The sequence below is a fragment of the Periplaneta americana genome, chromosome 7 (genome assembly GCF_040183065.1).
Source record: "Periplaneta americana isolate PAMFEO1 chromosome 7, P.americana_PAMFEO1_priV1, whole genome shotgun sequence".
Taxonomy (NCBI): Eukaryota; Metazoa; Arthropoda; class Insecta; order Blattodea; family Blattidae; genus Periplaneta; species Periplaneta americana.
The window spans coordinates 10,269,701-10,286,109 of NC_091123.1; the positions used below are offsets into that span (position 1 = coordinate 10,269,701).

A 16,409-nucleotide genomic window follows, 5' to 3' on the forward strand; every position below is an offset into this window, starting at 1 on the left:
AATTATGTCAGTTGAAGAATACAAAGTGTGTAGTTCTGCATTGTGTAACTTTCTCCATTCTCCTGTAACTTCATCCCTCTTATAATACATGCATGCTCAACATAATTGCGGGCATCTGTCTTTTGCTCTGCATGATGCAGTTCAGTCACTGTGCATCACATTTTATCAGATGACATCATGGTTTGTTTCTGTAGATGTAGATAGGAGTACATTGAAAAAGCCTAGTATAATACTGTTCTTGTTCGGAAATTTCTTTTGAATTAGGCATCCAGTATAGGAGTTTATGTTGTTACAGTGGACTGCTGTCTGGCCACATCTTGGCAGATTACCTCCAGCAGCGAGCGGGCATCATGCGGTGGTACCGTGGGGAGTTGCTGCAGGTGGCACGGGACCTGGGGTACCGCCTGTTACCTGCCTTCAACACTACAACTGGAATCCCACATGCTAGGGTCAGCAATCAGTACTTGAGTCTATGAATACGAAAGTGGTTCTCCCCCCTGATTGGCTTGTGCCACTTGAATTCTCTATTGTGCTCATAATTTATCCATAGTCATAGTCCTGTAGCTGTAGTCTATCTTTATTGACGTTTCTTTTTATATAACAGCACTTCCACCCCACTTGCCACAGGATTTTTTGTCAGAAATCTAATTTAGTCGTATGTTTTCAGATAAACCTGAGGTTTGGGCTGAAAAGCCCTAAGTTGGAATCATCACGTGAAACATGCACAGCTTGCGCAGGGACCATGATCTTAGAGATGGCAGCACTTTCACGCCTGACGGGTGAACCTATTTTTGAGGTACCATATATGTGATATTCTTAGGCCTTAATGCCATTTTACAGAACTTCGTTTTAGTAATATGGAAATTATAATAGCCATAGATTTCAGTGCAATATATAGGGTTGACTTACTTTTATTAGTTTGAAATTAATCTGTATTGTTGTTTTATTTTTAGTTAGTTATACTTCTAATGGCAGCTTGATCAGTTGCAAATTACATTATTTAATATGCGTTTTTAGGCTTTCGCAGTGAATAAATCAATCTTCTTAATGTATCCAGTTGTTTGCTGACAACATAAAGGCCACTATAGTCCACTGTAGTCTTTTCAGTTCTTGGCTTTCATAAGAAATTAGGGGTATTTTGATCGGTGTTCATTATAGATGCCTGTTGCTAGTAGCCAGAGTAGGGGTGTAGTCAATATATGAACCGTTCAGAGCAGAAGTGGTGTAAGTCAAAATTGGGTAATGAGGTTTAAAGTAATCATTCTGTAAAACACAGCACACAGTAGCAATTAATATGTCCTTCGTGCTATTCACTGACTACTAATAGTTTAAATAAATTTAATATTAATTGCTACTTTGCGCTGTATATTACAGAATGTTTACTTTTAGCCTCATTACCCATTTTTGACTTACACCACTTCTGCTCTGAATGGCTCAGATACAGCAGGGCTGTGTCTTCTGCAACCGGTACTGATGATTTTAATTTACTTCTTTTGTGGTTTATGGATGGACAGTATAGAAGAATGTGTTCCAGATCTTCATCATGATTATTACACCACAGACAAGTAGGAGTATCAGAAAGGTGGAATCAGTGTAGGTACAATTGTGTGACAATGTGACCTACTGACATGAGCCTGTTGCATTTAAGCACACTTGAATGACGTCGACCTAGGCCGGGATCGAACCCGCAACCTCGAGCACAGAAGACTGCGCTGCCCAGGCCGACTCTGAGATGTAGATGGAAGGATAATATTAGACTGTATTTGAGGGAGTTGGGATATGATGATAGGGACTGGATTAATCTTGCATAGGATAGGGACTGATGGCAGACTTATGTGAGGACGGCAGTGAACCTCCGGGTTCTCTAGAAGCCATTTATAAATAAGTTAAATAGTAATTGAAATGAATTAATATCTCATTACTTCATTTTTTTATAAATGAAGTGTTAAGAGATTACATAATCGAGATAGGTCTTAACATGGATATTAATCGTAGGACTATCTAATCGGAAATTGTTTTAAAATATACGTAATATAGTGTCGAGAAAAGATCACATTATTCTTGAGGAGTTGATGCAGTTCTTTATACTAAATCTTCATAGCCTATCTATAAGTAGCCATAGAGAAGGTACAGCACAATATTAGGCTTCAGAAAATACCTAGTCAGTAAGACAATCTGTGTGTGATTCTAAACGTAACTTTATGTTTTGTGAAATTCTTGAAGAGTTTGTTGCATGTCATTGCAGGAGAAAGCGCACCGAGCCATGGACGAGCTGTGGAAGATGCGCCACCGTAGCTCAGATCTGATGGGAACTGTTCTGAACATCCACTCGGGTGACTGGGTGCGCAGGGACTCCGGTGTGGGTGCTGGCATCGACTCTTACTATGAGTACTGTCTCAAGGCATACATTCTGCTGGGGGATGAGCGCTACTTGGGGCGCTTTAACAAGGTGTGAGGAAAGCCTTTGTCATGCATGTGTACTGAACCCATTATTGTGGGGTGATCAAGAGCCTTGTTTCTTAACATGACTACCGTGGCTAGTGATAAGCTGAGAAAGAAATCAGACAAGTAATAAGTAGAGTAAATTTTGTTTCTTAAAATGCTTTGACAAGTTTGATGAATGAGATGGCAGATCAGAATACAGCAGTGCTTTATAAAATAAAAAGGAAATTATTTTGGTGCATTTTCACTTAAAATAACTAAAAAATGGAACCCAATTTTTAATTTACAAGAGACATAGAAACTTCTCTTGTGGCAACCTGCCTCTGATACCTTTTAATCACTGAATACAACATTTTGATTTATCTGTTCATGGTTACCAGAATGAGACATAACCTCCTGATTCTGAGATCGCCATATGTCTCTCTCTCCAAAAAAGGCTAACTACCCCCTTGAAGTGAACAAGGAATTAGTTTCCTTAAAAATCTTAGCAACGCATTTAAATACTAGCTTGCGTGGTTGCCTTGATTGATGGTTGATGTAACTGTGTTGCAGCACTACTCAGCCGTGATGAAGTACATCAGCCAGGGCCCCATGCTGCTAGATGTACACATGCACCGTCCACACACCAACTCACGCAACTTCATGGATGCTCTCCTTGCCTTCTGGCCTGGCCTGCAGGTAACAAGTTAAATAGTTGTGCTGCACGTATAGGCGTACAGCTGGTGGTTATATTACATTGCATCATCATCATCATCACTTTGAGAGAGGAACAGAGGTTAAGGGTGTTGGAGAATAAGGTGCTTAGGAAAATATTTGGAGCTAAGAGGGATGAAGTTACAGGAGAATGGAGAAAGTTACACAACTTCACATATTGTATTCTTTATGAAACATAATTAGGAACATTAAATCCAGACGTTTGAGATGGGGAGGGCATGTAGCACATATGGATGAATCCAGAAATGTATAAAGAGTATTAGTTGGGAGACAGGAAGATAAAAGACCTTTGAGGAGGCCGAGACGTAGATGGGAGAATAATATTAAAATGGATTTGAGGGAGATAGGATATGATGATAGAGAATGGGTTAATCTTGCTCAGGATTGGCAGGCTTATGTGAGGGTGGCAATGAACCTCCAGTTCTCTCCAAGTCATTTTAAGTAAATATTATTATTATTATTATTATTATTATTATTATTATTATTATTATTATTATTATTATTAATAGTAATTAGAATGTGTTTATTTTAAATGATGGAAAAAACAGTAATGAATTATTGACCATCGTCATGATCTAGTGGTCAGAGTTTCTGGTCACAGTTCATGAGGTCCCGAGTTCGAGTCCTGATGAAAGCACAGGGATTTTTACTTAAAGAGAACTGTCCTTGTGTTCGTCCATGATCTGGAGTGTAGGTTAAGTCTAGATTTAAGACTTCTCCTGGTGCTACATAATCATGATCATCGTATCATAACAAAAAAAAAAAAAAAGAGAGGAAAAAGTGGAAGGGCGTAGTAACTCATTGAGGCATATCAAATATCTGAGTCCATCTGTCTATATGTAAACAAGAAATTATAAGCAAAAGAATAAAGAAGTAGTGAAGAAAGGGTACTGATGTGCCTCTAATAGCCTTTCCAATATAGTGCCTTTCTGTGGTCGATCCTGATACTACAGACAAAGTTGTCATAGTGATATAACTGTTACACAAATACAAAGGAAATGCTTTAATTCTAGTCTGTCCAGAGACTAAAAAGATGGCAACCCCACCACTGGACTTAACTTCTTTTGACTAGCAATTAATCTAAAGGACACAGTTATATTACTCCTAAATTGAGCTTTGCGTGTTATGCATTAAGATTTTTATTGTGTACTGATATAAACACTCTTAAAATGGCATACGTTGCATGTTTTCGTTATGAAATATGGATTAATATTTTGAGGAAACTCATCTGAAGCTGAACATATTTTTGTTTTCCAAAAGAAAGCTATCAAAACATTTATAATTTTAATAGATTATAGATCTCTTGGATATGGAACAACAAGTTTTGATGGAGAAATCGTTGCAATAAGTGAAAATCTCAGGAATCTTCTTTGCCACATCAATAAATTTAAGAATGCAGTTATATTGTCAGACTCCAAAGCAGCTATTCTGTCAATAGTCTCTAAACACACACCTTCATCTCAAACAGCAGAAATAACTAAAATGCTCTCTCAATTAATATCACTCAATAAAAGAATTGTATTCCAATGGATACCATCCCATTGTGGAATCCTGGGAAACGAGAATGCAGATGCTTTAGCAAAGAAGGGCAGCACTGCTACTTACAGACCTGTTACTAAATCTACATATTACTCTGTGAAAAGATTTATTAAATCTACATACTTAGACTTCAACAAACAAAATTTGATAACACAATCCCAAGGGAAAAAATGGAACTGTCTGCATCATAATCCACAGTTGATTCCCGATTTACCACGAAAATCGTCTGTAGCTGCATTTAGATTGGCAACAGGCCATGATTGTTTGGCCAAACACCTGCATAGAATTGGAATATATCAGTCCCCTAACTGCCCATTGTGCAACTCAAACCAAGAAATGGATTCGGAACACCTCAAAATCTGTGCTTCTGTGGCTGACCATGATATGTTTGAAAAATATTGGAGTGCAAGAGGTCAAATGACTTTATTGTCAAATGCCTGGCATTAGAAAACAACAAACAACATAATTTTAATAGAAGACACAAATCAGATCTCCATTTACCCTCTGTTAGTCTCAGCTGTTATATAAAAGGAGTTTGCTATTCATGTAGTACTGTGTCTAGTGCACTGCCTGATTGTCTTGAAGCTTTGAAGCTTGTGATTTTTGTATCGAAATCCATCTGAAATAGATTGTGATAAGATGAGACTAGATTTTTCAAGAAAGTTTTGAATTTGACATTTTATAGAATGTACAATTTGAAAGTTGAATATGTTGATTTAAAATCTCACGGGTTGACAATGTCCCATGTGCAACGATACTCATCAACACTCATGTTTGAAGTGCACAAATTGGGAACTAGTTTCAAATTGACAAGGAGGGAATATGCTTCTGAGGTCACTTTCACTGTGTAAGCCTATTAACGTAAGGATAATGTTGTCATAGTATTGCTTATAATAAGACACTGCATTAATTAAAGACACAATACTCTCTTCTCTATAAATGCTTCTATTTAATCACTCGAATGTAATTTTCTGCTATGTTGCCAGGTATCTCTTAAGGCAAACATAAGTAAACTACAATATAATCTGTCAATATCGTGTTAAAATTGATTACACAAAAGCTCAGCTAATTGAGTAGAAGATGATAGAATAGTGAATGACTTGGAAATGTAACCACTGCTCGATTATCCTGTGCAGGTGCTGAAGGGTGACATCAAGCCTGCGGTGGAGACACACGAGATGCTGTACCAGGTGATGCAGAGACACAACTTCATCCCTGAAGCCTTCACCACAGACTTCCAGGTACACGCGGCACAGAGCCAACTATTCCTCATTGGAAGAAAATGTCAACACCATCTTTGACAATCAGTTTCGAACTGACAGTTTGGTACTTACAACTCGTTCGTTGTTTCACTACTGCACTCCAAACTTTGTTATATATTTTTAGTATATAATGAGCAAAAAGCCCAGAACCTTGTAAAACAGATCTCATACTGATTTGAATTCTTCCTACAGCTTTCTTTCATTCATTCATGCTTGATTGATATTTAGCATGAATGTTGCGTTAAAAATATGAGTTCCTTATGTAAACTGACCTGTCAGTCTGGCTGACATCTGAGCTAAAAAGACTACCAAAATCCTACAAATAACTGCCTATAAGACCTCATATCACTCTTCCAAACTCTATACATGGAACACTGTAAAAAGCATATATAATCAGGAGCTAACAGAACGAACTTCCACCAAGCATTGGTATAGTGAATTCTCCAGTGTGGCCGATCAGCCTAGAAAGAATGCTGTTGCAGCTTTTTGCCTAACTGTTGGTCATGACTGTTTGGCAAAGCACTTCTATTGGATCGACATCTTGCCCGAATCCTACTGCACACAGTGTGATCAACTGGAGGAAATGGACAGAAGTCACTTAGTCGTTGCCTGTTGTTATCCAGCATTTCTGAATGGGAGCGATATTGGGAAGCCAGAAGACAAGTGGGTCAATAAAGATTTTTTTCAATTACCCAGCCATTTGAAAGAAAAAAAAAAAGAGTATTTAAACTGGCAAAATGGTTCGTCTAAAGCATTTCAGAACAGTTTTGATCAATAAGCATAACTTCAAGAAGCTGTAATCTGAATTTAGTAACAAAGTTAGACACAACCAACAGGACGTCTTACCATGGAATATAATAATTTTTACTAAAGATACTGAGTCTTCATTTGAAGAGAGTGGGAGAGGAAGAGAGAGAGAATGAGGGAGATTTCACTGATAGGTATTGAACTCCTTAATAACCAATTGTGAAAACTGTAAGTTTCCAAAGTCCATTCCTGGCCATGTGGATATATTTTTTCTCACTAATAACACCAGCACTTGGCTAACCAAACAAATATGTCTTTCTCTCTCTTTTCTTAATGGACACAACTGCACAGATATACTAATAATAACCGAGCTGTAAACTGAGTTTTATAATAAATTAAAAGTGACAGACTGGAGGCTATTGCATGTGGAGTATCATTATAAACGTTATTCAGAAATCAGTGATATAACAAAATGCATGAGGGATCTCCCACAAGAACCAGTAAATACCCCCTTGTAGAAACTGAAAACATTTTAGTATGGTTTTGGTAAAGGCATCAGTACACCCGAAGTTTACAGTTAACTGAGTGTGGTTAATGTTCGTACTAATGCTTTGTGTACAGGTTCACTGGGGCCAACATCCTCTCCGCCCAGAATTCCTTGAGTCGACCTACTTCTTGTACCGAGCCACAACTGACCCCTACTATTTGGAAGTGGGGCGTAATGTATTGAGGAGTCTGCAGAAATATGCCCGGGTTCCGTGTGGCTATGCAGCTGTCAAGGATGTTCGTACAGGCATGCATGAAGACAGGTAAAAACATTATAGTAGAGTAGCCCCAGAAATGTGAAAATAAAGGAGATAAGCTTATTAATGGAATACTGTGATTCATGTACATTTATTCTTTTGAGACTTGTCTAGTAGTAATTTCTACATTTTGTGTCTAATTTTACCTTATAAGCAGTGGCGGCTTCTCAAGGAGGTTGCAGGTTTGTACACCCCCCAGTAATGTTGCTAATCTCCCGGCTTTGTTACTATTAAAAATATAATTTTATTTTACAATTTTCATTCATGACTATCTGCAGATGGCGTCTTGTTTTGTACGTCTGCAGGAGCCTCCGAGCCTCTTGGTTTGCAGAGATGTTGAAAACCTATGGAAGGTAGTTTATAGAGATGTTCGACTAGTGTGGGAACACGGGGGTTGGAGGCGTGGTCTACTGCTTTCCTCATTGAGAATGGTTTGTCGCACTCCCTGGCATGGACACCAATGTCATTGCAGTAGAAACTAAATTCACCGGGAAGGTATCTGTTTCAACTAGACATTTGTCCGAAGTAATAAGCATGAAAAATATATTCATTCGGCTTGTGCAACGGACAGTCGCATATTTCGCATATTACTTTCTCAATCTACATGCACACAAACAGCACAATACATACAGGAGCTTGTATTTTGCTTTAAAGTTCTAAGAGTTGTCATTCTGACAATAAGTGCTGGTATCTCCCGACAGTCTATGAAAGCTGCATTTGAATTTTATGAACGAAAACGTTGCACTTGGTACTTGGTAGCATTCTGATGACGATTCTGTGCTAAAATGTTTTTCATGAGGGTAAATCGCAATATAGAGAACGTAGAAGCTCCACCTAAAACCCTTTCCACTTTTGGACTTTCTGTATAAATAGGTATGCTTGTCTTTAGTCATTTTATTTATTAATTGCATATAAATTAGCTTTATATGTATACGCCCTCAGGTATACACGGTTTTAAACTTGAAAGTACAGTATGTTTTACTCCTCTTCGATATCCATTGTGCACCACCATATTTTCAAACCACAAGCCGCCACTACTTATAAGATAAAACAGGGTAATGAATTACTCCCTAAAGTTGCCTCAACGTCAGAAATGGAATTCTTCACTCTTCCAGAGTAATGGTCTTCATCTGGGTCTTAGTTAATTCTGAAAGTCTTAGCTTCCTTTATAGTGCATCTCTCTGTTATTTTATTTCCTAGAATCCCAACATGTGAGAAACTTCCTGAAACAATCTCTTGTTTGTTACAGGATGGATTCCTTTGTGCTCGCCGAGACCTTCAAGTATTTGTTCCTGCTGTTTGCTGATCCTGTGGACCTGGTGCTCGATCTGGACGAGTTCCTCTTCACCACTGAGGCTCACCTCCTCCCACTCTCTCTGGCTCGCAATTCCAACTACACAGTCGTCACGGTAAGTACCGATCTTTCAGTTACACATTGAGGAAGTGTTTAGTAGAATGGTGGAAATGTGATACAGAATATGAATAATAATTGTACTTGGGGAAACTCTGAAACTTGAAGCCATGATTATGTATTGTATGTGTCTGTTACATCAACACTACAAAAACAGAAGACATGGACTACTTAGCCAAAACTTTGTGAAACCTGTCAATGATGTATGTTTGTGTATATACAAGTACAAGGTATAACCATAATTCGCTCACAGAAACAGCACATTATTATTTCTTGTCCAAAACTTAGTCGAAAATACTTTTATTACAATTGGGTCTGTGGCTTACTTCTCCGAAAAATTTGATATTTAGTTTTAAGTGGTGTGGCATTGCTGTGCGGTAAAGTCTCCAGGATATTTAAATTGAAACTCACAACATTATATATTATTTTTATATATATTATTTTAATGTACCGAAGTACATATGATATTTCCATGCAGATATTCTGCGTCATCATACGATGTAAGAGTAATGGAATGGAGAAAAATTCTCTCCGGCGCCGGGATTTGAACCCGGGTTTTCAGCTCTACGTGCTGATGCTTTATCCACTAAGCCACACCGGATACCACCCCGGTGTCGGACAGAATCATCTCAGATTAAGCTCCAACTCTTGGGTTCCCTCTAGTGGCCGCCCTCTGCACTACGTCATAGATGTCTATGAACGTAGGACTGAAGTCCACACATGTGCTGAGGTGCACTCGTTTTGAGTGACTAGTTGGCCGGGATCCGACGGAATAAGCGCCGTCTTAAATCACGAAGTGATTTATGTATATCAATTATATTATTTTAATGTACCGAAGTACATATGATATTTCCATGCAGATATTCTGCGTCATCATACGATGTAAGAGTAATGGAACGGAGAAAAATTCTCTCCGCCGCCGGGATTTGAACCCAGGTTTTCAGCTCTACGTGCTGATGCTTTATCCACTAAGTCACACCGGATACCGCCCCGGCGTCGGACAGAATCGTCTCAGATTAAGCTCCAACTCTTGGGTTCCCTCTAGTGGCCGTCCTCTGCACTACGTCATAGATGTCTATGAATGTAGGACCGAAGTCCACACAGTCACTCAAAATGAGTGCACCTCAGCACATGTGTGGACTTTGGTCCTACGTTCATAGACATCTATGACGTAGTGCAGAGGGCAGCCACTAGAGGGAACCCAAGAGTTGGAGCTTAATCTGAGATGATTCTGACGCCGGGGTGGTATCTGGTGTGGCTTAGTGGATAAAGCATCAGCATGTAGAGCTGAAAACCCGGGTTCAAATCCCGGCGCCGGAGAGAATTTTTCTCCGTTCCATTACTGTTACATCTCACAACATTAGCTGAACATGGTCTAAGGAAATGATATGATTTTGAAGAATTGAAGTACTGTGATTTAAAACCAGGGAATCCTTTCATAATTGAACATCATTAACGTGAAACAATGAAACTAACTTCATCAGCTGTCTATCTCTCTTTTTTTCATTCATTCATTTGTGTTGTTTCTTCTGTAATAAAGTGGAATGTGCACTTCTGTTGAACATTGTCTGTTTATTTTATGTCAGTTTTCGGAACAGTGAGCAGCTCAGGAGATTGGTCTTTCACTACAGAAAAGCTGTAAAATGAAGGGATGAATTTCTTTAAATATACATAATACCAATGAAATGGCTGCAGAGTTCATGTTTTATTAAAACATTTCCGATAAATTCACAGCAAACTTAACAAATCTGGAACAAAAATGTATATTATATAAATATCTTCATGCAGTGTAAAATGTAAACAAACTGTAAATAAAACAAGTAAAGAGACAGCAACAATGGAAGTTAAGTGAATACTTCCTGGCCTTTGGTATTATACAAGTAGAGTCATGCAGTTATGTAGTTGATCAACGTTCATTTTATCATCATATTGGTTGCAAAGAAGACAGCCTAGGCTTGCAAATATTCCAGTCCTATTCGTAGTGAAGGTGAGACAATCATGTCGTATGTATTGTTACCACAGAAGAACAGCTTTTCTTTAAGCCTCAGGGAATGTCAGGAATGATAATTAGTTTTTTCTTGAAGTTTTGTCTTTATCCTACTTTCAATTTCATCTTAAACTGTCTGTCATTAGCTGATGTATGAAGAGTGAAATAGATGTATAGGACATATTTATGTACAATTTCAATACTTGGTTTTTTCAATATGCTGCTGCCTCATTTTCTGTCACACTATAGTGATAGGGAATCCACTGAATGATCACAGTTCTGTGTTCTTGCTTATAGGTAGTGGTTGCTGATTTTACGAGATCACTTTTCTATGTCAGTGCCAAACATATTAACATTCTCTAAACACTTACTTATTGGAATTGCATATACGATGTCAAGACATATGATTTTACACATATATGCCTAGTAGTCGTAAAAATTGTTATACAAACTCGTGAGTGTTGTGTTGCAGATCTCAGAGCAGCAGGAGTTCCGAGGGGGCGAAGCTGATCTGGAGTATGCACGTTCCTGTCCGAACACCTTGCATTTGTTCCCTGAATCAGTTCGGAGGCCGCTTCGCAATCTTGTTGATGGTGTTTGTCCACGAAGACCCACTCGCAGAAAGCTTCATGCTGCAGAGTTTCAGGTACAAAGAATTTCATGTAATTCTGCATTTAAAGTATTTTATATAGAATTGGTCAGCACTCAGAACACCCACATTTGCATGGAGTACCACTCCTCTCAGAAAGTTGGAGTGTGGTGTGCCATTTCTAAGAACTGAATTGTGAGCCTTTTCTTTGATACAGCTGTTACTTCAGCTATGTACGCAGACATCAACCATTAATTCGTAGTGATGCTGGAAGAAGGGAAAGTTATTGTTAATTGCAACAAGATGACGCAACATGCCATATGTTACTTGACACAATGGGGGTGGTCTTTAATGTGACCTCAGGGACTTCTGGAACATTGTGTCTGTGTCATCAATGTCAATTCAAGCACTTGTGGATTAGTGTACAATACAGCAAGCACTTCATGTAACACACATGATAAGTATTTCCACTCCAAGCAGAAAATGTTGTTGTTAACTAATAACAACTAATGTTGAGTTCTTGGCAACAAAGCTATTAACTATCTTGCTCTCCAATATTTCTCACACATAGTGGGTTTAGAGGAAAGGAGCAGAAAATGTAGTAAAGTACAAAATAGCAGTGACATAAAACAAAGAATGTACAACAGATTCATTTCTGAATGTAATGTTTTATCAAGTGAACATGGAGGTGATGCAAGTGTATGATATTTAAGAAAGAGTATTGTATTGTATTGTATTTATTAACATTCCATGGTATTCATACATGCTTACAGCTAGAATATGGAACAAGTCAAAAAACGTAATACTATTATAAAGTCTTAATTTATAGTTACAGTCTAGATGAAATATATACAGAAGAGATTTACAATATAGTCTACTAGTACAACACATAGTTTTAGTATCAATTTCATGAAGTGTTATTGAATGTCATGAATTCACCTACAGAATAGAAGGCATGAGAAATTAGGTACTTCTTTAATTTGGCCCTAAATAATTTTATGTTTTGAGTTTCATTTTTTATATCGATAGGGAGGCTATTAAAAATTTTTACTGCCATGTAACGCACTCCTTTTTGATAGCACGATAGACTTGCCGATGGAGTATGAAAGTAATTTTTTTTTATGTGTATTTATGCTATGAACTGTTGAATTAGTTACAAAGTTTTCATGATTACATACGAGGAAAATTATTAATGAAAAGATATACTGACAAGCCATGGGCATTATTTGTATTTTTTTTTAAATAGTTCTACACGATTCCTTAGATTTGGCACCTACTATTATTCTAATTACTCTTTTTTGTAATAGAAATATATTGTTACTATCTGTGGAATTTCCCCAGAATATTATTCCAAAACTCATTACCGAGTGGAAGTATGCAAAGTATATTGTTTTTAAATTATTGCTTATAAGAAAAGCAGTATTAAATGAGATCATAATATTTTAATGAGAAAATATAAAACTATGAAGTTGCTATAATGACAGAGCTTACTGCTGTATTAACTAGATACATATTTGTCTGTAAAAATTGCATATTTCTGCACATCTCGCAGAATGTGCAGTGAGTCAGTTTATAACTGTAGCTTGTATGATTGCATGTTGCAGGCAGGTAATCCAGACCACATGAAGATGGTGAAGGATATGGGAATCTCTATCCTGACACTTCCAGATGGTCGTGTGCAGCTCCTGCACACATTTGCTAATGTGAGTGAATAGCCTGTTATTATGTAGAGTGAGGAGGTGTGTTTAGTTTCACATTGCTTTCCTACATTTCACAAAGTAATGCTCGTATCTTTACTTCCTTATTGTACCAAATACAGTAAACCCTCTTTAAGGCGAACCTCAAGAGACCGAAAAATCGCCTGTTTGTATTAACAAAGTTCGTCTTATCCAAGTTTGATCGATTTTTGTTGCAGTGAATCCACTATCACTCTTTCTGTTCAAAACACTTCCTCATGGTTTGTAGTTAGACAGTTTTTGGGCTCATGTTCGGTGCCCTTGGCATGATCCCATGAGAAACTTTAAATCAACTTAAACAATTTAAAATTTCTGATGCAATGATTGATGCCATAGGATCTCGTGTGTTAAAATCATCCTTAGCTATAATTAGTAATCATTTGTACCCAACAAACTTTTATTGTAAATAATTTCCTATGTTTTCATATCATTTATCTTAATGTTTTCTTTTTCCTTTCAAATTGTCACACAATTGGTTTTCATGATTATTCTTTATGAATTGATTAGTAGGCCGATCTATTTGAACCCTTATTTAGGGCGGCTTTTTTATTAGAAAATTAGTTGAATTTCGAATCTCATGTGAATGACACAAGTAGTAGTTCAAGAGACATGCCAAGATTCAATGCTTTTTGCATCCTGATGATCTAGGTGGGGGTAAACTTAGTGAAAGACAGTGCCAAGTACAGCTTGCAGTGTTGAGGTGTTGTGTTGTAGGCTCGAACCCCGTCTGATGCAGAGGAAGGCCTGCTGTTCATGCAGGAGATGGTGGAGCTGGCCAAGACGCAGTCACAGCAGCCAGACGCTCCACCCCAGGCCGTGGCCTTCACTGTACAGAATGCAGTTGATCTCAAGGAGAAGCGCATTGTGATAAGTGCGGGACCAGCACACTTTGGACGGGAGCTCCGAGGCACTGACCAGGTGAGCATGCCACAGACTCCTGCCACTTGTTTACAAGTTCGACCACACCACCATTGTAGAGCACTGTGCATATGTAACGAATACCAATTATGAAGTTTAAAACTGCACTTATTGGTAGAGACCTGAATTTTTAGCATCTATTTTCATCAAAATTAGCATCTACTTTTTTAAAATTAGCATCTTTTTTTTTTTTCCAAAGGAAACTTTGTGGATTCTACCTTTCAGTTCTCAAAAGATAACATTGTGCACAGTTCAGCGTTTTCCTCCTTCAAATTACATCGTCTGTCTGAAACAGCAGCACCATACTGTGGTAAAACACGTTCACTGTCAACATTCTTGTTGGTGTCCACAGTACTTGCGAACAACATTCTGAAAATGCTTCATTCTCTGTTCTCAAAGTATTAAACGCTTTCACTATGTCACATTTTTAATTTTTTTACCTACTGCTTCTTAAATGAATTGTATGCACTTCGAATTTTTTGTTTTGATATACTCGAAAATCCTGGAAACATGTCAGTATTTGATTCGTCAACATTGTTCATTAGAACTGCATTCTTTGGGTAGAATGTCTTTGATTTAGCCTCAAAGTTCCCCTTTTTCTTCAATTCTTTGCTGACTGAGCAGCTTTGGAAAACACATCTTTGCATGTAGCTTCACCCAATGGGCTTAAAAAGTGCCTTTAATTTTTTTATATACTATATAATGAGCTTTTTGCTTGAAAAATAGAATTGTACTGATAAATCGCTATTAAATAGCATTTTTGATAGGAAATTCCCATTTTTTTCGCACTTTCAGTTCAGCTAGAAAATCATGATAAATCACCTTACAGATGAAAAATACTTTCTACTTCACAATTTAAAAATTCGCGAATTTCGCAAATGCGAAATTTTGGGGTCCCTACCTACTGGTATATTGCAAGTGCGTGGTGTTGATGGTGAAATACCAATTGTGTATTACAGGAAGGACTGAAATTTGCTGACCTAACCAGCACAGCAATGGCAATAATACTATTGTAGCTAAAATATGTTGGTCAGTATGTTTCAGTCTGTTCTGCATAATACAATTGACATTTCACTGTCAACATTCTCGATGTATTTGTCATGTACAAATAAATATAGCTGTAAGTTACATAAAAACCTTGGTGAAACATTCCCCTTATATCTACAGGATGAAAATATATGAACATAGATCTGGAAATGCTTTATTTCCTTGTTAGAGATCTTTGTGTATAATTCCGTTTACATTGTATGTGGGTCATTCGATAAGTAATGTACTACAATTTTTTTCTTATTTAAGTTTTGTTTTATTGTAATTGCAAATATACCACTGTATTTCCCAATTCATTGGTTACAAATACCTATTTTTTTCTACATAGTAGCCTTGCGCCACCTAAATGGTAGAGCCTGTATGCCATCACGGTGCCACTCTGCTGATCTTCCTCTCAGCCACTTCGATGATGACTTCCTCATCATTGTTGTGTCACTTCCACGGATTGCATCTTTTATGAGATCCAGACCTGTCTTCAAACAGTTGACTAAACAACAACAACTGCATCACTGTCATCTAACTGAAAATATGAAATTACATAAAGTTATGTAAGAAGGTTTCAAGATGCTGATGAGAAAATAAATTGGTACATTATTATTTATAATATGATGTACAAGCTTGTTTGTTTTTGTATGGGATGCCATCACAGATACCATGTGCATAGTGCATTACACCCTATACCAGAACACTGAACACCAGAACTGTGGTAACACATAGAAACAGATGTACATTAAGAATTATAATTAATAATTATTAATGTAAAATAGTATACCAAATGAAAATCTGCAAGTGTCTTTTAATAAATGCCCAAAATTTCCTCCATTAGGACTGATATATGCATCAACCCACCATTTCATTGAATTCCGTATGTGCTGATGTATCAGAGAATTTCAGATTGTCTTCAAGCAGTCTACAGTGCGGTCACAAAGTCTCTGGCTATCATCTGGGATCGCATACACAACGATTTTACTTGTCCCCACAAATAAAAGAGCATGAAGTTACAATTCGTCATATTGGTAGTGGGCCATTTTGTAAAAGAACAGGCAAATTCTTCTTCAAGATTCCTTTGCATCTTCATCTGTCAAGGTTGTAGAAAAGGAGCTTTAACAAAGAAATACAGCATTTTGAAACCTATGCTCATACATATATCATATTTTCATTCTCTAGATAAGAGGAATGTTTTTCCAAAGTTTGAGGTACTTTTTAGTTACACC

At 37.4% G+C, this 16,409-nt stretch overlaps 1 protein-coding gene across 1 annotated transcript in view; it reads left to right on the forward strand.

Moving 5' to 3' along the window:
• The window catches only part of Edem2 (ER degradation enhancer, mannosidase alpha-like 2), a 34,970-nt gene that overhangs the window by 7,725 nt on the left and 10,836 nt on the right, over nt 1–16,409 (forward strand). Inside the window, exons 6-15 of the mRNA XM_069830300.1 lie at nt 296–449; nt 668–796; nt 2,246–2,449; nt 2,995–3,120; nt 5,832–5,936; nt 7,326–7,513; nt 8,757–8,916; nt 11,378–11,551; nt 13,099–13,197; nt 13,945–14,148. Of these exons, the coding sequence (XP_069686401.1) occupies nt 296–449; nt 668–796; nt 2,246–2,449; nt 2,995–3,120; nt 5,832–5,936; nt 7,326–7,513; nt 8,757–8,916; nt 11,378–11,551; nt 13,099–13,197; nt 13,945–14,148 (1,543 nt within the window). The remainder of the gene's footprint in view (nt 1–295; nt 450–667; nt 797–2,245; nt 2,450–2,994; nt 3,121–5,831; nt 5,937–7,325; nt 7,514–8,756; nt 8,917–11,377; nt 11,552–13,098; nt 13,198–13,944; nt 14,149–16,409) is intronic.